A 22,912-nucleotide genomic window follows, 5' to 3' on the forward strand; every position below is an offset into this window, starting at 1 on the left:
TGTAAAATGTAAATTAGGAAAGTTTCTTATTCTGTTTTGCAGCTGCACTCATTTGATAAATGTTACCATAGAAGTTTCTGCTGAAACTTGTCAAACCCCTTTAGAGAAGTTGCAGGAGCTGAACTCCTTTAAAATCGGGATCCTTTAAGTTTTGATGATTAGAGCAAATAAATAATATATTGATTTGAACAGTTTATATTGTTGCCTGTAAATAATAACAATGAAAAATATTTATGTCAAAAAAGCAAAGATGAACTGAAGATTTTATGCATGCTTTTTAGCTCCTTGCAAAACCAATTTTCTCTTCCTGAAAGAAACATTTAGGGAGTTGCTTGGATTTTCTGTAGGCTCTGAGGCAAGACCTGGGTTCAGTTACCTGCTGTCCTTGAAAATTTTGGCCTTGTTGTCTTTCTGTGTCTTACTCCCTTCCAGATTGCAAATGGGAGATACTCAACACCCTTTGGTGACTAGAAGCCAGCCAAGAGAATGAGTGGTTCTCCATGTGAGGGAAGCTGTAACCTCAGAGAGGACTTGTGGAGCCCTGTGTATTTAGCCCCATGTAATGCTGAGCTGCTGGGCCTGATCCAAACTTTAAACAGTCTTTACTGGAGCACAAGACTTACCCATTGGTTGCAGTGAAGCTAAAAGCACGTGTCTAAGTAGTTGGCTGGACCAGGGCCAGCACTCAGTCTTTTGTTGGACAGAGCCCTAAATAAACAACCGAAGATCAGAGGAGAGAACATTTGCACATACGAGTGTGATTTGGCTGTTTCTGTGGCACTGGCTTGTTGTTTTCTAAGTTGTGCTGGCAAAGGCTGCTCTACTTAAAATGCTAACAATTTCTTGCCTGTTGTGTTAAAATTGACTGCAGTCCCACGGGATGCCTGCATGGGCTAAAACAGGATGGGTCTAAATCACTCAGGGCGCTTGCAGTGTCTGGCACCCACAGACACAAGACACTGAGCTCTGTTTGAATCCTCCCTGCTTTCCTGTTTGTGCTTTTGCAGAGTGCTCAGAAATTTTTTGAGATCTAAGTTAGAGGCAGTCATCATGTTTCATTCAAAGGCTGCCTCTTCAAACACATTATTGCAGGGCAGAGCATTGTAAACAGAGATGTCATTTGTAATATTTACTGTCTTAATGTAAAATCTACAGTAATATATTAGATTTCCAGCAAGAAAATTGAAAAAACAAATATAGCCATTTACTATGTCTTCTGCCAAAAATATTATTTGAAGAAATACTGTGTGTTTTATGAGGGTTTTGTGTAAGCAATGTAAGATTGAAATCTGTGTAAATGAAGGAAAAGTAACAAAAAATGCATTTGAATTTAAAAGATTTACACATATGGTTACTAGTCAAGCATGAAACCTTATAAAAAATGTTTAACTTAGGGGAATGTAATGAATTAAAAATAAGAAAACAAACCAGATAATTTGTTTGTTGCTGTAAGGAGATATAATTCCTGCAGCTGCTCCAGATGAGAACCCCATCACAGTCAGCAGGTCTTTTTGCCAGGGCACTGATTTCCTTCCTTATCTTTATGTTGTGTTGCTGAGAGCTGCAGAGCACCTTGAATGTCTTCTGAAGTCACACAGAGATTATGATAAGCATCATATTGCAGATTTAGCCTATTAAGACTTTCACAGACTACCATGAGAGTGCCTGTAGGATTAAACACAGAAAGTTTTGCATGAAAAAACATTGAGGTGAAAATCTTCTCTATAAGCCACCTGATACTTATCTAAATTCAGTCTACCCTTTTGTGTGTGCGTGATAATCTTTATGTTTAAATGTAATTGAATTAAAGCACGCATCTCAGCTATTTTATTTATGTTGTTTTTCCACTCTGCTCTTTAGCCTGCAGCTTCCAGTGGATCAGAAGGATCTGGCCAATGTGGTGAACGCAAAAAGGAGAGCCTGATTTTTGAAAACTATGTGGTAGACATGAAGACAAAGGTATTGTCCACTCTTTTTTTTTTGATGGAGAATGAAATCCTTGTTTAATGAAGTTTTGCAGGAGGTGAAGTGTGTGGGACATAGTCAATTTGGGCTTCTGGATTTTTTTTAATTTCTGCTTAATGGCTGCATGTTCATGTCACATCTGAATGAGGCTTACAGCTGAAGTTTGTTGTGGTATATTGCTAGCCCTAGGTATTTTATGCTGACCTAGGCAGGATTTAATTTTTATTTTTATGTACAAGTCTTGTTTATATTCATGACAGTTATACAGATTTTCTGATCTCAAAGTGGTTTCATGTTTTTGAAACATGTTTTTGTCTGTTTTTGAAGTTCCAAGTTGTTCCACAGTTAGTAGGTTTTATTTCAGGTGTTTTCAGTCTTCTTTTTGGTCTGGAGTCAATATGGAAGAATTTTAATGTCATAAAAGTGATGATTTTTGTATGGGCAGCCTAATGATACCTATCATATAACCCTGCTGAATAGCATTACTTCATCACTGTGGTAAGGGGCTGTGTTACACTTCCCTGTCTTGCTGCATGCAAGTGAAGTCATAAGTGTTTTATTATAGTATCTCCATTATTTTCATAGGTTCTCAACTTGGCTGGAGCAATTCCCTTGGGCTTAGATATTATTATATAGACTTTCAGCCTTGGCGTCATACTGTATTTTTCCTTTTTGAAGTGAAAGAAACTTATTAAGTATTCTTTTAAAGTAAACAAGCTGGAAACATGATGAAGAGACATTGACTGAGCTGGTGTGCTTGCATGGTACCTTGTAGACTTAAGCAAAGGTTCTTTCCAACAGTAGAAACGTGTGGATTATTCCTCTTGTCTAAAGCTTTTCCAAGGGCTTTATTTCCATTTCTAGATAAATTTCTCTGTTCATTAAATGTTAAAAATCTAAAGTTCTAATTTTCTAACATGATTTTGAGTTTCTGTTGTTGTTGTGTTCCCAATTTTCCAATCAGAAAAGCTTTTGTACCACATGGGAGCATTGTGGTACTTGATAGTTGAAATACAAGAACATATATACTCATTGAAATTTATCTTTATATTTATGGAAGATTTTATTTCTCCAAAGCAAGGAATTATCAAAAGTTTGATATATGGCCTAAATAAATTGTCTCCACAAGGATGTTGTGAAAATCATGGGATGTAGTTGATCTTATCTCCGTTATGATTTCTGTTACAAATGACCAGTTGAACAATGCACTATCCTCCTACTTAGAGTCACTGCAAACCCCAGACTGAATGTTTCTCCATCAGCAATTCTATGTACTAAATTTTCATGCTGTTCATGTACAAAGTGTACCTGAGAGGAAATTCTGAATGTTGGCAACTCCATTGCCAAACTCTAAGACATTCAGAGCTGTGATTAGTGTTTTGTTCAGGTCTCAGTACCATGGGATAGTAGATAGCAGATGTTTTGTTTTCGTTTCCAGGATCTTGTGGTTTAGTGTGTCAGTTCACTTGAAAGCATAATTTTATCTGATTTCTTTTTCAAGTGAGTGTGCTTGAGTGTTAGTGGCTGCTATGACAATGACACCTAGCTATTGAGTGGCTACATGTTTGAACATATGTGCCAGGGCTTTTCAGTTGCTAATGATCAATTGGTAGTTAGATTAACTTCTTCAGGCAGAATGCTCAAGAATGGAAATGAACTCTTTGTTCACCACTGATCTTGAGAATTGAGACCCACTTCTGGATGTACTGCCCTTAGTACCATGTGATTCTGTTGCAGAGCATCCCAGCCTGCATAAAGCCAGCAGAGCATTTGTAACTGAAGCACTTCTGTTTCTTTCAGAGTAAGGGATTTGTGTCAAACAAGAAAACAATTATGGATTTGTATAAGAAATAATAGAAAAAGCATTAGGCATAAGTTTTAAACTAAAGGAGGTCATGGGGCTTTTGAAAGGCTAGCTTGTATAAGGACCTTCAGAGCTGTAGGATTGGTCAAGGACCTCTGCCCCATACTCTGTGATGCTGAAAGTTCATGTCTTACAAGTCATATTGTGTTCCCAGCTTGCCATACTGCCTTCCCGTAGGACCCCAAACTAGTGAGCATGTGGTAATGAGTCTGCTGGGGAGGTTGCACTGTCTCAGAAGGAGCTTGTTTGGTTTTTCTTCTGGGCCAGTTGCCTGGCTAAAGTGGTGCGAGCTCTCACATAATACATAAAGAGGTGGTAAAGTGGGGCTGTATCTGGGGTTAGAAGGGAGGGAATCCCCTCCACAACTGTGAAGCAGAAACTTTTTTTCTGTGGCTGTTAAGTCTGAGGCCACCGTGGCCACCTGGGTGCACAGACCTTGTGTTGAAGGAGTGGAGCTGCCTGTCCACCTTTCCCTGTGCCCATTTTACCATCTACCTTCAGGCTTTGAGAGCCAAGATCTACTTCCCTACAAAAAAGATAATTGTCTATTTCTTCTCATTGGAAAAACTACCAGCTGGAGAAATTGGTCAGGACTCCAATATTGATTGTGCTAAATAGCAGTGAAATTTGCCATGCACTGGTGAAGGGAATGATTCGTGTTATAGCTTCTGTCTGAGACTCTCTCTGGCCTCAGGCCAGTTGTAGAGCTGCTGCTCTTAGGGCTGCTGCAGTTAGGAGGGGAAAAATTGCTAATTTGGTGATCTTTAAATTAACATCAGGACTCCTGGTCTTCTGATTCAGCCTGGGAACTGCATTAAAATTCTGAGTGATGAACATATACAGAACGTGCTTTCTGAAATTTGTATTAACTTCTCTTTCTGGATGAAGAAGGATTTATTCTGACATTTCATCTGTAATATAGCTTTTCTCATCTGTAATACATCTCACAACCACATATCCAGGATCTACAAGATTAGTAGTTTCTCTCTTTTTTTTTTTTTTTTTTAGTGTACCACAAAGCAGCCTTCATAAAGAAACTGTCTCATGAGGTTTTTCCCTTGTAGCATATACTTACTCAGATCACATGAATCCTGCTGTTAACCTACTAAGTAACCAGTTGGGATCCATAGGAACTGGGTTCAAGTGGTATAAGTGACCTCTGGCTGTAAAGACATAATTTGCCAACTATGTCAATTGCCCTCTTGGAAGAAGTATTTATTTGTAGCTTGTTTGGATGCAATATAGAACCTGAAAAGAAGAAAGAGACTATAACCTAGGAATTTAATACCATCAAGTACTCCATAGTACACAATTTAAGATACATTAGGAGTAAAGAAACCTTTCTCTATGTTTATAAGAGTATGTGTGTGTTCATGTGTTTTCTGTGTAGGTGCGTAGAGCTCTAAATAGTCATTTGCTAAATTTTTCAAGATGGTGACATTACTAATGCAATGTTAACAGTCTGGTTAGATGCCTCCTTTCTTTGTGTCTGCTCCAAAACTTGGAGCCATAGTGCTTTTGTTTTTCATTATCTCTACTCTTTGAATAAAAGCAAATAAACCAGTTATGCTTTGTTTTTTTTTTTAGCAATCTATTTTTCTTTACAGATTTTGCTTTATAGTATTTATGTTTCAAAAGAATTTAAGAAGTGTTTAAAAAGGTGCATAATGAAAGATTTAAAAAATCAGAATATTTTCTAATGTTTTTAGCTTTTACAGAAGCTTGCTTTTACAAATATTGAATGCAGTGACATGTTGCAGGCTCCGGTTCTAAATATAGTGGCCTAATTAAACCCTCTGCTTTGGTTATCCAAGTGGAAGTACCTGGATACAGTGCAGACTTTAATGCCAGAAAGGAGCATTAAATTGTCCGGTGTAGACTGCATTAAAAGATCATCCCATTTCACCCACTTACTTCATATTATTGGCTTTTGTGTGACTTAAAAACAGATTCCTTGGTAAAATTAGAGGAGAAGGAAGCAGTCAGCTGGGCAGATGATTTTCACATGGTGATCCACCTAACCACTGGTGTCACAGCAGGAAATAGTTGTTGCTCTTCTTATATTAAGGCTTCTCAAGAGTCAGAGCTCATTACAGAGGTTCTTTTTTACCATCTAAATTGACTATGAGCAACTATAAACCATGTCTTTTCACCCCAGATGGCTGCTCCTCAATTCTTTTTTAGTTTTTGGGTCAAGCATTTCTATAGCAGATTTCAGTCAGGATCATACATACATATAAGAAGAATGTTGAAAGAATAAAGGAAAAAATAGAAGTAAGCAGTATATGACCTCCAGAAATTAGAGCAGAAGGAAGTGTTGCTAATGAAGGGTAAAGCAGTGCGAATGATTTGAAAATCTTATTCTTGGGGAGAAAAAAATGAATGGAAAAAGTGTCCAGTTGGAGAAACAAAATTAAGGAGCTCAGCCTCTTTTTGGGATGTGGGATGCATTTGTTAATGGACATGAGGGACTGAATCTTTGAAGAAACACTAGAGACCCATTGACAGTCATCTGTTGCCAGTCATTGTGTGTTAGAAGTGATGAATGGCAGTCCTGGCAACCAAAATCAGCCTGTGGAAGTTTGAAGCTGGGGTCTGCATCCGCTAAAGCATGTCTTCCTTCTGTCTTGGGCTACAGGAGATTATGGGGGTAAAAAGTAGGTGACAGTATTTTAGGGAGCAAACTGCTCCATTATGTATTATGCTTGAGGAGCACATGTGCAAATCCTGCCCTGTTAAATGCTCATTGTCATATTTAATTGGAAGGAGGTGGCAGTCAAAAAATTGGAGGAGTGCAGTAGGAAGCTTTTTGGTGCACTGAGGGAGCTGGGTGAGTCACGTTCATGTAAGCATTCCCAAAGGGTTGAAACCCTCTGTTTTTCATATAAACTTTAAATAGGATCATGAATTCACTGGGATCATGTCAAAAGAGTAGAGCTGCAAGTAGAAGCATTTACAGATCATGCGCTTAGAGACCAATTTCAAAATACATCTCCATATGCCAGTTTCAAGTCTGAGATGAAATTTTACAGCCAAGTCATTAGGTAATTATATGTATGAAATAATTCACACCTTACTAGATAAGCTTGAATCTATCAATTGGAACAAACTGTTGGATGCTTTACACCCAGTGTTAAAATATCTGCTGATTTTAGAGTTGACTGAATTTACTTTTACCCAATAATCCTTAGAGCACAAGGGTGGCTTATGTTACACCATATTAATGTGTTAATTTCCTCTTGAGAAGGTATTTAATTTGTTCTTAAAGGATGTTTGGAAGTTGTCTGTTTCATATAATCTATAGTTTGATAAACTTGTCTGACTGTTTGGCTATTGGACCAAACCTCAGTACGGAGAAAACCTGAAGGTTCTAGCAGAGCCTGTAAATGCAAATCAAATTTGTTTTGTGCACACGTGTTTGCTCAGAGTGAGTTAAAACCTTCGACACAGTTCTAAGTGCTCTGGAGACTTTATTTTAAAATGCTGTATCCATCAGGACTTTAATAGTTGGGGGAGAGTTGATTGCTCTCTGACCACATATCTGATTCACTATGGATTTTGTAACTTTGGTAGCAGTGACCTCATTTTGGCAGAATAATATGTGTCATTTACTGAGCATCTCACTGCTCCAACAATCATGGGAATATTAGGGTTATAACCTGAGTAATTTATGGAAGAGAGATGACTCTTAAATAATCTTTTATTTTCTTGGAAAGGCTTATTTTATTAAAAACATATTTTAGCTCTGAGTGAGAATGAGAGATCCTCAGCAAAGCACCCAGGGGAGATTGTGCTGTCCAGTGTGATGAAAAGGTGAATTGTAATGTATGGGTGTCTAGACATTTCCTCTTGTTGCTGTCAACAGTCCAGTTGGCTGTATTTTTTTTTCCAGTGAATAGGAGCATTGATTTTCCTCTCCCTTTGGCCAGAGCTTTCATTTTACATATCTTACCCCTTCTGAATCTCTTTCTCTCTTCCTCCCTCTTTTTTTTCTCTCTCTCTTCCTCTATCTGGAAGAGAGGGAAGCCCGTAAGAGCTGACAGCAAGCTTTCTAACTCAGAATGATTCATGTAAAACACCTGAAAGGCAAGCTCTGCACCAGCATCACTGCAAGAAAGGTAGGGCTGTGGGGGCTTAAACAGTCTGTAAAACTCCAAGCAGAACATAGAGAACATGAGATAAATAGATTAAGACTTTGAATCTGTCAATGATGTAAGAAAAGTTTGGGAGAGAATTTTAGGACTGTTTAAGCTCTGTTGTTAATCGTGCTTTATTTTAATTAAAAGTTTAATGTATTTTTCCTAGGTGGGGAAAAAAAGGTTTCCCTACAAAGCTTTGAATAATGTATATAATGTAGGGTTTTTTCCACGGGTGGTAAACTATAATTATATCACTGTTGTGCTGACAGATCCACGTGCATGTGTAAATATGCAAATCCCAGTTCTTTCCCCTGACTGATTATTTTCTGCTGTAGCTAAAGTTCGCCTTATCCAGCTGTTATTTATATTCACTTCCCAAATCCGAATCTGACCCAGTAATTCTGAGCAATTGTAACTGTGACGCACGAGTTCTCACACACACCTTCATGTTTCAATCATGCACTTCCAGCAATGTGTGTTTGTAGGAATCATGCTCTTAATAAAACCCCCTACAACCCAAAGCAGTTGTTTTGGCAGAGAAGTGACAGCACTGTGATAGATGGGCCCGATAGTTGTGTGTTATGTGCTTGCTCTGAGTTAGTAGCGAAGAGGAGGGAGAGAGCGAGTGAAAGGGGGGAGGAAAAAAAAGACAGGGAAGGAGAGAGCGGGAGGGAGAGAGATTGAGAGAGAGAGAGAGCGAGAGAGAGGCTGAGAGAGAGAGAGACTTGGCAAGGGAAATCTTATGGGTATACTGAAACAGCAGATCAGAATTGTGAAACCAGAGCTAGGGCTGAAATGTGATGCTTTTGCTCTTTTGTGCTTGTTGTGGTTCTCATCTTCCCATTTAGAGGGCTGCATACTATTCAACAGCATATTTTGATCTCAGATTGAACAATGCAGCAATCAAGCCTGATAAGCCACCTGGAAGTTTTGCTTGAGACGATTTCTAGTGGGTTTACTGATCCCTGTGAGCATCATGACTGCCTTTAGCATTGTGGAGGAGGACTCGAGTTTCTTATGAGGGCCCCACTTGGAAAAGCCGGCTGTGCAGATTCAAGCCTCCGGTTCTGTTCATGCTATTCAAAAGCCTTTCCTCACCCTTGCTGATTTATTTTTATGATTTACATACACTCCTGTGGAGATTTACAGAATGGATTGTCTGTGCATTGTCACGACCAAGGTAGGACTGGAAACATTGCTGTTCTATGTACATATTTCTCTGCTATTTTTCTGTTCCTGTAATTAAATAGATTGAGCATGTACTGTGTCAGGTTGCAAGATAAAGTGATGAATAAGCTTTGCTTCCATGAGCATTTTGTTCTCTTTATCTGTAGATTATGCAGTTTGTTTCTATATGACTTCCTAAATGATATGTTTTTTACTTATTTTTGACTAGCAGAATGAAAAGAATTTCATATTTTATCTTAGCCTATGCTTGTGTCTATTAATAACTCTAGCAACTAGAGCACTTTCAGAATACATCGTATGCTGCACATATTTTCTCAGCTTATCAGTTTATTCTTTAAACTAAAGAATAATAAAGAAAGGGGTATTATATGGGTCCTAGGATTTTAAGGAGGCCAATCAGATGTAGTTTAGATAGTCATGGTGTTTCTGATTGGAGAGATGTAAGTTTCTTGTGGCTTATTGTGGCTTTTTTTGGAAAAAAACCCCCATAGATTACTTTGCTTCTCTAGGCCTGAAAAATTAAAATTGCTAGGTCCCAATTCAGCACTCTTATACTGCTTTTAGATCTAGCTGGACTGTTTGGAAACAGTCCTTCTAAATAATTTCTTTCGAACATGAATGTGGACAATATCTTTTCCACAACAGCGGCATCAGGCTGAGGACCAGGGTTAGGGACACTTGCCAACCTAAAGATCTGGTGTAGGGATAAGGTGAATGATTCCTTGAGACATCTTCAAACTTACCAAACCAAGTTAATATTAAATGATAGGGCAATGATAAGGGAACTCCCCTTCTGTTGCTACAGGGCAGGCAGCTCAGCGCATGCTTGCAGCCGCTTTTGCACGTGGTGGTGGTGGTGGGATTTGTAAGGAGCAGTTAACAGGGGGCATCCAGCTTTGGGGTTCAGCACAGTGTTCCTTGTTCTGCCTTATTTTTGATGAAATTCATCATTTCCACAGGACTTGCAAAATGCCTAGGGTGGCCAGAACACCTGAAGGCTGCACAAATGATGAGGCAAAGCAGGGGTTAGCACTGCTATCATCACTGCTGTCATTTTTTGCGTCACAGCTGTGCAGAATGGGGATGCCAATCTGTAACGTGGAGAAGGGCAGGAAGATATACCCTGGGCACTCATGGGCAGCAGAGGGGGGTGGTGGGTGGCCTCTGTAGAGAGCAGGGAGCGCAATGGAGCTATAGAAACAGATGCTAGCTGTCATTCCCATCTTGCTGATGGAGAAACCCATATGGGAAGAGAACAAGAGGTGAATGAGGCCACAGAAGAAGGATAAATTGGAGGAGGTTGTGGCTTCCTTCACTTCCTGTTCTTTCCAGGTCTTCCTGGCTCCCACAAGCTGTGCTGAATCTGAGACTATATCCTCAATCAGCCCTGGTGCAGAGCAGGGGCACCTGTTGATGCAATACTATTGAAAGGCTCTCAACAATGGAGGTGCAGCACTGCTGAACAAAGCTGAGATGCAGGATCACGGTAAACATCAAGTTTTTACATGCCCTAGTGTTGCTTTCCAGTTCAAAAGGTTGCAAAGAAGAGCTGTGATTAGCTCTACTTCTGCATGTCTTGTTGTGCAGTGGGGATCTACAATTGCATCCATGCTTCAGCTAGAGGCTGTGGGATGGAGGTGTGTAGAAATTGGATTTAGGGACAGGGGAATAAGTTAAGTTTTAAGATGGTATAATTGGAAGAGAACATGTCCCAGTACCTTTTATTTTTTTTTTTTTATATATGTCAAGAGACATCACTTATTTATTTTATGAATTGGTGTTGAAAGTTTTCCACTGAATATTTTCCCAGGGCCTTCTGGGAAATAACAAACATGGATTCACTGCCAGCTCACTACTGCTGCTGCCTTGAGCAGGGCTCCCAACTCCATCTACACACATTTTTTCTTTCAGCTTTTCTGTCTCTTGAATTCAGCACTGAGTGTCTGAAATTATCTGAAAATTAACCATGTGAGTGAGCCTCAAATATTCAACTTCAGATATTTGGTCTTTACTGCCAATGTTGGTGTTGGAATGAGATACAATGTGAATTGTACATGGCTTTCTATTTGCAGGCATGTGGAAACAACATAATATCATACGTAATTGAGCTGAATAATGGCAAAAGTCTAGTTTCAGAACACTTTCATATTGCAACAGCTTGAAACTAAAGAAGTTAGTGATTTGCTCATCTTATTTTGTGCCATATTTAAATAGCTGGATTACTGCTGTGTTGGTCCATAATCTGATTTTGCTGGCTTTATTTTTATTGGAGTAACTCTTCTTCCTTTAAAGCACTAAGTTTTTTATCTGTTTATGCCAATTTTCACTAGCATAATAAGAGCAGACCTTTTTCAGAAAATTTTTTATTTTTAAAAAATCATTTTGATAAGCATGAATTAAGTCTACGTAGCAACAGTGTGATCATTTTTGACCTCAGATCTATTAAGTGTCTTTAATTGCTGTGTCATTTGTCTGATTTATGCAGATAATTGCCATTCCTTGTCTTGAAAAAGTGGATCTTGATGTCAGAGGGAATAAATACATCAGGTTTATTCTTCAGATCTTAAGTAATAAAAATGGAGTAAAAGATAAATACCTTTTAAACTGCAGAAGATGAACACTGTTCAAAGAGTTGATATTTTTGACACTTGGTCATTAAATTTAATCTGGGATTTTTTGTATTTTCACGTTATAGAAAATTACATAAATGTTGTGGTGGAGTGAATGTGCCCTTATACATTACGTTCAATGGAAGTACAGATCAGGCTTTGAACTCTGTGTGGTAAAAGATGGCATCTAATAAAATTAATTTCCTATATACCTTGCCAAATCTTAAATCCTACTGATGTTTTTTCAGCCAAAGCGTAAAGTATGTTTAAGATAGATTTAAGATATTAATTTGTACAAATTCTTCCTCTTTTTATTTCCTTTGTTTTTCCATGCAGTTCTGAACACAGGGCTACACAAATGCTGAATCAGTCAAGGACAGCTTCTTATGGTTGTCCTGGTTTGTTTTAGTTCATCATGTTCCCAGCATAGCATCTTTCCTTTACTGTCACATAAAGCATGTTAATTGGTGGCATTATTTTATCATTAGAAAGAATTCAGTATAAATTGAGCTTAGGTTGAGCCTTCATCCCAGCAGAAGCACCAGGAGTTTTTGAAAGGGAAGAGCATTCCCACTGTGCTTCCCAACAGTCGAAGGCAACATGCTGTCCTCTCCTGTAGGTACCAGCTCTCCTTCCATCCTTCTGCCTTTTACAGACTTGTGAATACAATAGGAGCTGCCAGTGGTGAAAAAGGAAAATAAATAGCTCAATGTTCCTCACTGCAATGGGGGCTGCTCCCCTGGAATCCCCAGTTCTTGGTATTAGGTGGTGTAGAAAAGATATTTAGCTTTCATTGGGAAAAAACCCAAAATTTTTCTGGCATTAGTTGCTAGAAAGGAGAGCTCAGAGGTGGCAACTCTGTGGGCTTAAAACCCAGAAGGCCAATGGCAAGGCTAGCTAAATAGCTTTTCTCAGGAGAGAGATTTTAAAGCTTCCTGCGCAATGTAGACTAGGGCAATGTAGACTAGTGGTTTAGTATCCTTAATATCAGTAACGTCCCTAAGAACTATCAGTGTTGAACTATTTTGTTTGGGAGTTGTATTTTGAGGTTTGCTTAAAATCTCAGATTTTAACACCTGAATGCTTCTGTGTTTTGAGAAGACGTACACAAAGAAGAGACACCACTTAAATAAGCCAAATTTATTCAAGTTCTCAGCACTGAGCATGGCAGCAATAGGATTCCTGTGTCCCAGAACTGTGTCTTTCAGTTTGTAAAACAGAGAATTTACCTTCAGAACTAGGGAGAACACTCAGCTTGAATTTGGCTTTTTAGCTACAAAAATAAATTCCTGCCATCAAAATATTGAAAATTCTGCAACATTTACTTAATTTTAGACATTCTTGTTGTTAGTTTCCAGTTAAGTAGAGATTTATACCAGATTACTCACTAGACAGGTCTTACATTTAATTTAATTGTTACTGACCCCTGGGGAGCAATTAATTGAAAATGTGATTATTCACATGACTGGAAAATGGGGAAAAAATTGTTGGTGATTTGGTTTGGTTTGGTTTTGGGTTTTGTGTGTCTTAATAAAAGGCCAGGTTCATTCCACTAGTGAAGAAGTTCAGCATTTTGTTTTCATTTTTGTAGCTTTTACAAGTTCTGTATTAGTCTAATTTGAAAAATTAACAATCTCCTTTCATGGCTGCCATTTTCTAAGCACCATCCAGCACCTTTTCTAAGAATTTAATTCACACATTTAAAACAATGAAATAAAGACAGAAGGAAACCCCCCTTATTTTGTATTGATGCTGGGAAGAAAAGCAGTAAGCTTGTTTATGCTGTTAACCCATCCTGCATGTGTACAATTTTCAATGACAAGGTTGCCAGGAGCCAGCAACATCTGTCTATCTTATTTTCTTCTGCTCATCCAGCCATATATATGGAACAGGGGACACCATTATGTGCACTTGAGGCAAAATGCTGAACAAATATGTGATCAGAACTCACAATATGCATGATGGTCATGGAAAATAAGAAGTTACACTGGTCAGTGACAGGACAAATATTTGGCTTATACCCTGGGTGTGCTATGACTTTTCTGTAGGTCTCTCCCACTCCACACACCCATCACCCCACTTTGTAACATGAAGTTAAGTGTAAAGCAGAGGAGAGCTATAAAATTTGTCTGGCTAGTTCACTTTGAAACTACATTCAGTATATTATTATAAATCCCTGTTGATACTATGCTGTGTTTGGGAAATGTAGGAGCAGGTCTTGTATCCCAGTAGGATACTGTGGATTTTCCAAGTGAGAAGGAAAACATCATTCATCATTTAGCCTACAAAACTGGCTCCCAAAACCAACTCAGTTGTCTGGAGGGTGTTCTTAGGACATGGCTGAAGAATGGAAAAATGTGCAGATGGCACCACTGGGGTGACCTCACTATTTGAGCTTTAGAGTGGCAGCAGAAGCAGTTCTAAGCTGCTCTGAGTAGGGCAGAATGGTCGATGAGATCAGGTCATCTGCTGGAGATGAGGAGCAGGTCCACACACTGTGTTCTAGCTGCTGGTTCCCCTTTGCAGATGAATCCACTAGAAGGTTCAGTTGAATTACTGATTATTTGGGCCTGATACTCATGGAAATAGCTATTAGTTAGAACATTTATTTATGCTGAGGTGACTTTGTCATAGGCCTGTTGTCCCATCCCTTCTCCCCTGTTTATGTTAATTTGAAAAATACTCAATACAGAGATTTTAAAAAGGCATATACTCAAAGAATAAGGTCCAGTTTGTTTTGTGGGACTTCTTGAAAGGTAAGCTGTATGTGTCTGAGAGGCTGTAGATCAGTCCCAAAATTAGGAAATGATGAAGCTCGATATAGATACTGAGGTTAACCAATGCCTCAGGTGTTACAAATTAGTATAATCTTACCAAAACTAACCGAGCTGTAGAGAGGATTTGATTTAAATGTACCTGGATATGAAACAAACAAAAAAATGCACCACATTTTTGTGCCTGCATATTGTTAATAGATCTGGGCAACATTCGTTTTTTCTTTCCAAGACTCCAGGCTTTGAATCATTGCAGTTTGGAGTCATAAACTGGGTAGCTAAGGTTTTTTTTGGTTTTTTTTTTTTTTTTGTGCTGAATTTCCTGGCTATAACAAACCGAAAACAAAGGAAACATAATGATTTCTCCCCCAGTGATTCATATTTAGCAAAAAGCAAAATCTTTTTCTATAGTCATTATTAGGTGCTGATGAGTACTTCAAACTGTGGTGTTTTCCTGCCAGACCCTAAAAGTGTAATAGTGCTAAATCCATAAAATTTACATGTAATTTAGTAAAGTCTATTCTAAAGTGGTACTTGAGGACAGCTTTGATGACTATGGGCTGGCTGCTGGCTAAATTACACAGGCTTAGAAGAGTAGGAAGATCCTTTTCATTGATTATCATTGATCTTAGCTGGAGAACAGGCTCAGGGATGTTTGACAGATGGGGAGTGTATCTGAGTGTTTATTTCAAATCTTTATTTACCAATGTTAAATTTTGGAACAAATATTGTGAGCCTCTAGCGTTTGGATTTAAGACATTATGAATGTAAACTGATGAGACACATGTTGTGTTTTCTAGAAAAATAAAATCATTTGGGGGGGGAATTTCAAGAAAATTACACACCAATGTGCACTGCATATGTAATGTCTGGTAATTATATCTTGTCAAAATCTCAACTTTTTCCTCCTTTATTCTTTAGAAATGTGATAATAGTCCCTTTTCCCTTGTAGTTAATTATAAATTTCAGGAAGAATTAGGTCTGTAAAATGTCTTCTTCCCTTCTTCCCCCTCCCTTGGTCTCTATGGCAGCAGCAGGAATGGAAGGGAATTACTTTGATCTCAATTTCTGGGTGACACTTCATTTCTTCTGAGCACTGATCTTGTTTAGTGCAACTGAAATTTTCAATAGATTTCATTAGATTATGATTTGGTGATTTTAGAGAGATGTCTTTATTGAGACTGGTTATGAGCTATTAAAGGAGAAGGGTGATATTTTTTCATAAATCTATGAAGAGCTATATAAACTGAGGGCAGAAAATGTTCAATTAGTGGATATGGCTGGGGCTCAATACTGCACAGCAGTGGAGAGCTGCAGAGGTGAGGCAAGGTGGAAGAAGACACTGAGCAAGAAAACGGAAACAAGAGAGCTTGCTGCTGCCTCAATAATAGTGCTGCTTAATGGTAGCAGAGTTATATACATCCTTAGCAGGTCCTTTTTCTGATATTTGGAGGACCTGGATGAAGGTGGGAAGATAACTTCCCAGTGCTAAGGTGAGGTGCATTTTTATGCATTTCGCATAGCTGGAAAAGCAGAAAAGATCTGTCTTGTGGCTCTTGTTCTCAACATAAACATGTATTTCTTTTCTGTGTTAATCTGTTTGATACTGCTGTGCAAATTCGTTTCTGTGTCCATTCACCTGATGCAAGACTTCTGGAAAATGAGAAGATAATGTGCAGTCAAGGATAACGGAATCGTTATTTATGAGTGAATCATTAGGCCAGGGGTATGGCCTGGTATGTTGCTATGTTTTGCTCAATCTGAGACCTCTAGTTGAGATCTACAATTTTCATATCTCCAAAGCATCAGAGAAGATAATTTGGAAGGACGTGTAGGAGTAGCTGAGAATGTTCCACTGGGATTGACTTCAGACAATGCTTTTGTTACTAGAGACCTCACTCAAAGACTTGAACACAATTTCTTTTATTTGTATTCCTAGCCATTTCAGTGGATACTGAAATGGAATATGACTTGTGACTTTTGACTTTCATCAGCAATATCTTCTCTGAGAGAGAATATTAAGTCAGATCTTAGAGAGTCCTGATGTTCAATGAGCCCTGAACCTTTATATTCCTAAATATCCTCTCTGGATTTTGTTCCATCTTCCTGTAGAGCTAAGATCTGCCTCTGAATGTGTCTCCAGACAGAATCATGTTAATATTTGGCCATCCAAATTTGGTATTGATATTGGTATTTTGTGTATATAAAAATCTCTCCCTGCCTATGAGAAAATGGCAATAAGATATACCTACTTGCTCCTGAAGTCACTCAACACAAAAAAGGAGTTTTTCCTTGAAATCTTACCCGTAGCTTGCTGAGGTGCAGTTGCATCTCTGTTTCCTGAAACCTCTCTTATGCAGTGCTACAAAGCTCTCACCTTCCATATGCAAAGCTCTCACCTTCAATATTCAGTGTGCAGTTATTTCCCTCTGCAATATTGCTGTGGGCAGTGATGCGCTACCACTCTGTATTGTGTTAATGCATTTCCAAATGCATTATACTGATGTTCCTAAATAGTGCTGGTAGCAGTCATTTATTTTAACACCTGACTGAGAAAAGCATGTAAGAAAAAAAGCTTGCTTAAGGGTTGCTTGCTAGGAAGGCAGGTGTTGTGCATGGACTCTGAAGGGCTTGCAGCCTTGTTTTTTTTTTTATCCTGAGATTGGTGCCTTTCTGTCTGCTGGTTACCCCTGGGGTCTGCATTTCTGAAAGTTTGATAAACCTATAGGTTTTGGGAATTACCTGTGTCAGGGCCTCCAGAGAAGAAACTACACTTCTCTAGCTGAATGTGGTGGTAGCATCTCTGACTTTGGTCATTGTTTCATTGCTTCCTGAATGTATCGTTGCTGTGCAATTTATCAAGCGTTTGAAGTGTCAATCCAGAAAAAAACCTGTGAATGATGCTGAATTCAGCAATGAGAATTAAATTATTCTTTTGTGTCCCAAAGTCTCTTTATACAAAAATTACACAAGCTGAAGATCTTATTGTGTATTTTTAAGGCTTTGATTTCAGTAAGCTGTGATAAAGTTCTTGCCTGGATGGCTGTGTCTGTCACTGTGCTGGAGATGTCTCAAGGGTGAAGCCTAGTGCAGGAGGCTGAGTATCCTCAAAGAAAGGGAGTGGAGCAAGACTCTGGAAATCACTCATTTATGAGCTATGGAGAATCAGCCCCTTCTCTTTCCATTAAAGATAGAGAAAACTTTTATTGGAATGTATTCTTCCAAACAGCAGGGCAAGGTATATTTGCATATGACTATTGGCAAACATGAAAAACAAACTTGAGGTGCTTCTTCCTCCCTTGAAGGCTGTTTGAAGAAAGAAGGTTTTAAACTATGGATTCTCATAACTTTTGAGATTTTTACCTTTTCAGTGTAGTGGTGGGCAAAGGTCTGTAGTTTTTTTTTTGCTTATGTAACTCCTAAGCTGAGGAAAATGTTAGCAGCAATAATCAAATTGAATTAATTCCTTCTACAGCCTGTAAATATTTGCCAATGTATTTATTTCTATGCTTACTTGTATTGCCTATGCCTGCAGAATACTTTAGGCAGTGTTGACTTTTTGGCTATTTTTTAAAATTGGTTTCTCTACATGTGACATATTGGTGCTTTTGGCTATTAAAAAAGCCCTGAGCGTTTAGGATGAAAAGTGTTACTAGCAGCTGATATATAACCTTACATTGAAGACTTGTTTCAATTAAGTGAGTTTCTAAGGTATGAAAGGTGTGACAAGCATTGTTTTTTACACAAGACGGAAAGAAGTGATCATTCAGACAAGAATGAGCTGTGATTTAAAAAAATAATCCGACTTCAAATCTCCAAAAAGCTGTAGAAGAAAGGTGTTCAGTCCTTGCCCTTGAACTACATGCATTTCTCAGACAGCACCAGCGCAATGTCATGTTACCAGCACAGTAATTCAAATATCCAGCTGTGAAAGGCCAAGCGCTGCAGGTCACTCTACATCTCAGAGGAACAACCAGCACAACTCTTGCCCTGAAAAATTGGGAACTCTGTAGAACTGCTGCCTCTGAACAATTCCCAGTTACTGCCATCTCTGACTTTTAAATATGCACAAGTGCCAGGGGATTCTAGGTGTTGGGACAATTTAGGTATGAATCTCAAAGACAAGAGTACTTGAAGAGAATAAGCCCCTCCTGCTATGAGATTTGGAGCTTATATTTTGCAGAAGTTTCCTCTTAAAAATGTGAGGAATCTTTCTGAGGAGTCTCCTGACAAAGTTATACATAGTTTCCTCTGTAAGATCAGGCTTTTAGATGAGAAAAATGTTTTCAGTCCAAAGCACATTATTAATTTCTTTGCCTTTAACTTGCCTTGGAACAAAGAATGAAAGTGTACAATTGTTAAAGTAAAACATAATTACTACTGTTTCATGACATCTTTTTAATCAGAATTCGATTATTTTTTTATTATTTTGATAGGATTACACTGTTTGCTATTGCATTCATCCCTTCTTTACAGGAGATAACATACCTGCAGGATTCTGATGCCATAGTAGTAGATAGCAGTGACTTTTTCAAATCCTTTTAAACAGGACTTTCTAAACTTTCATCTAAAAATACAATAAATCTCTTGCTTGCTAGCTGTTTTTTGGAATATTTATTGAAGTTGTCTAATTGAAAATGTTAAAGATAACCAGTGTTAAGTTGTGGAGAATACAAAGTTAAATCTGATATCCACATTTTTTTCTTTTCTTTTTTTTTTTTTTTTAACTTGTAGAAGTAGTACTGTACTGCTTTACAAATGTTAACTTTTTGGAGATAAAGAACAAAGCACTAGTAGTTTTAAAATTAGATTCAAAACTGAAAATTGTTTGAAATCTAATAATTAGTGTTTGCAGAGCTTTCTCTCCTTTACTCTCAGCATGGGAAAAAGAAAGGTGCAATGTAGCTGCTTGTGATATATCGGGCTTAAAACAAAAAGAAGAAAGCTTTTTTTTTCCACTACTTCCAGCTTCAGGGAAATACCTGGTTACAAGAGTCCTCCAATTCAGGGAGCTAAATAATAGTTTGACTCTTATGTGAAGTGCTGAGAGTAATGGTGGCAGACACCAGAATTTATTCTGAACTTTTCTTCAGGGAGTCTGACCCAATCTGTTGTGCAATTTATTCTGATGGGCTCCAAACCTTGGCTGAAATGTAATTGAAACACAGCAAATGCAAGGGAAATTGCAGGAAGATCAGCCTGAAGGCCTGATGGTTGCATCTTGCACTGCCATGTAGAATGTTAGACTTTAAATTAACCCCTCACTCTTTTTGTTTTGCAAAGTTTCAGGGAACTGCAGAAGTCTTGGGTACCTGCTCAAGTTCTCCAGGGACCCACCTGGGGAGCAAGCAGAGCATTCTGCTCAGAAAAGAAACATGCCATAAAAATTTGGGGCATACTTACTCTTCCTAGAAAATAGCCCTGATGGGTGTTTCAGACTGCATCTATCACTGGTTCAAAGATGACATCGTGGAAAAAATGCAGCCTATCATGAAATGGGGGGGAAAAGCCAATCTCTACCTCCTGACTAACGCTCCGCCATTCTCTGAGTGTTCCACTGTGGAGGGAAGGCAGATGGCACATGTTTGGGGTTGAGAGTGGATGTGTTTCCATCCATGTAACCCAGAACTTCAATGCAAAATTAATAGAGAACTCAAGAGGCCTTTTTGGTCCTGCAAACTGCAGATAATTCTTCCTACATGACAGTGGAAAATGACTTTGTGAGGTGTGATGACTACGAGCAAACTCCTAGATGCTCCCTGTGGAATTGAGCCCATTGCGCCTAGAGATTGCAGCACGTACTGTGTTGTGTGTAATGCCATTTTCACTTATTTGCAGCAGAGCCATGGCAGATGCCCATCTCACAAATGCTCAGTCGAAACACCTGCCTGGATACCCATTCAGCACTCTACCGTAAGTTTGAGCCTTTTAATACAAAGATTTGAGGGACTGAATGGTAAGTCTCTGTGCTTGGAGTAGCCCTGGGCGGGTAAACATAATTAATGCATTTGAGAAAGAACAGTAATGAGTCCTACATCTAGACCAAGCTCCTTGGAAAGCCTAAACTGTTGACGTGTTGAGTTTTGGCTTAGCAGTGCTTCTCCAGGAATTTAGACTCTCTAGGAATTGAATGCATTCAACTTGGACCAGTGGGGATTGGTGAAAAGTGTGGTATAGTGTGATGATGGAGTGTGGAGTTACTGATGATTTCTATAACTGGGCCCCAGCTGAGTGTGGTGACTGGGAGCCATCCAGATCCAGGTGGTGATGCAAGGAAGGGGAGATGCATCTTTCCTTATCCACATTCTCATGGAAAAAAGACTGATGATTCCAAGTGCTTTACAGACTATTAACTGGGAATCTGCCCAGCATAGGTAACAACAGCTTTTGGGATGATGGATAATAAGCAAAACTTGGTCTGCTGAGTTTATAGGAAATTTTTGCTGTAAATGCTTTCCTCCTCTTGCAAATTAGATGACTTTAGTGAGATTTGCTTTTAACTATCAAAGACAGAGTGATATTTGAGAAGGAAAAAACCTAACTGCGGTCAAGTTGACACTGCTTTGATTTATATCTTGTCTCAGCGTGTATTGTAGATAGAGCCAAATCTTTGGGTGTTGGAAGTTAGAGGGGTGACTATGAGAGCTGTGATGATTTATTGCACCTAAGGAATTGGCAAGATTTCACTGACATTTCCGTTGGCTCTGGACCACAGCATGATGTTGGTCCACAGCTATCAACTTGTCACTTTTTATGAGTAGATGAATGAGAAACAAATTCAAGTTGTCACTCTCCCTCAGTCTCTCACTAATCTTGCAAGTGATTGTAAGCTCTGAGGTTTTGATTGTCTTTATATTATGTTAAAATTATTTATGTTATTGTTTATCTCTATGATAAGACCTGCTTAAAAATATCAATTGAACAGTTGAACTACCCAGTTTTTTACCAGGTGAGGATCTAGGTCAGTAGCTTTTTAACTCACTCTAATTATTAGTTTCCATTTTCAAACACTTTGGACTGACTTTGTGGTGTGATTTATGTTGTTCTTTGTTTATATTGTGTTTATATTAGATAAACAATATAGTATATTTGTTTGTGTTTATATTTATATTTTGTGGGTTTGTTGTTTTGTGTTTATATATAAACACACTATATAATTATATAGTGTTTATATAGGGTTGCAGTATGAGCACAAGAATGGTAGTGTGAGGCTTTGAGAACTGGAACTGTGCTGGACATTTGTGGCAAATCAAGAGCAATTGCACTCAATGCAACATCATGACCTAACTTTTTACATAGTGGCTTAAAATGCTTTGGACATTTTTTAGGGTACTTGTTTTTTAAACCATAAAAAACAAGTGTTTGAGTATTCTTTGCTTGTATTTTGTTGGATAACTACACATGCATAGTTAATATAGTGTCACAAAAAATGGTAAACTGAGGATTGAGCCTTGCTGTCTTGCTAAGCATGAGAAATTGTCTAAGATCAGAATAACTTCAAGTGTTATTTTTTAAAAACTGTTAGAGTGGAAACTGGTTTTGTGACCAATACTAGTCAATACCTTAATCAACAATATAGAGAGTGGGATTGTGTACCTCCAGCAAATTTGCAGATAGCACCAAGCTGAATGGTGCAGTTGTTATGCTGGAGGGAGGAGATGCCATCCAGAGGGAGTGTCACAGGCTAGAGACGTGCGCCAATGTGAACCTCATCAAGTTTAACAAGGCCAAGTGCAAGGTGCTGCACCACTCTGAGCCAAGATAATTATCAATGTCAGCACATACTGTGAGATCTGGGAGAAATGAATTAAGAGCAGCCCTGAGGAGAAGGAATTGGGGGTACTGGTGGATAAAAATTGGACATGAACTGACAATGCACACTCCCAGCCCAGAATGCCAATTATATCCTGGGCTTCATCCAAAGCAGTGTGGCCAGCAGAGTGAGGGAGGGGATTCTGCCCCTCAGCTCTGCTGTGGTGAGACCCCACCTGGAGTGCTGCACCCAGCTCTGGGATCCCGGCATAAGAAGGATGTAGACCTATTAGAGAAGGTCTAGAGGGGGCCAAGGAAATGGTCAGAAGGCTGGAGCACCTCTTCAGCAAAGACAGTGTTTGCCCTGGAGGAGAGAGGCCTTACCATGATGTTTTCCCATTTAAAGAAGGCTTATAAGGCAGACAGGGTCAAATTTTTTAATAGGATCTTTAACGACAGGACAAGGGGTCATATTTTTAATCTGAAGGAGGGTAGGGTTAGATTGGACATAAAAAAGAATTCTTTACTATGAGGTTGGTGAGACACTGAAACAGGTTGCCCAGAGAAGCTATGGATGCTTCATGCCTTCAGGTGCTCAAGACAAGGCTGGATGAGACTTTG

At 38.7% G+C, this 22,912-nt stretch overlaps 1 protein-coding gene across 7 annotated transcripts in view; it reads left to right on the plus strand.

Annotated features, from left to right (window-relative positions):
- DLG2 (discs large MAGUK scaffold protein 2) overlaps positions 1–22,912 on the plus strand; it is a 982,636-nt gene that overhangs the window by 144,453 nt on the left and 815,271 nt on the right. For 3 of the 7 annotated variants that reach the window (XM_085593066.1, XM_031505123.3, XM_085593076.1), the window contains 2 exons: positions 1,861–1,959; positions 20,378–20,452. In XM_085593066.1, the coding sequence (XP_085449192.1) occupies positions 1,861–1,959; positions 20,378–20,452 (174 nt within the window). Of the gene's footprint in view, positions 1–1,860; positions 1,960–8,168; positions 9,149–20,377; positions 20,453–22,912 lie in introns of those variants that run through there. The other 4 variants (XM_021545058.4, XM_021545062.4, XM_021545061.4 and 1 more) reach the window with 4 other exon arrangements.

The sequence above is a fragment of the Lonchura striata genome, chromosome 1 (genome assembly GCF_050655825.1).
Source record: "Lonchura striata isolate lonStrDom1 chromosome 1, ASM5065582v1, whole genome shotgun sequence".
Lineage (NCBI taxonomy): Eukaryota > Metazoa > Chordata > Aves > Passeriformes > Estrildidae > Lonchura > Lonchura striata.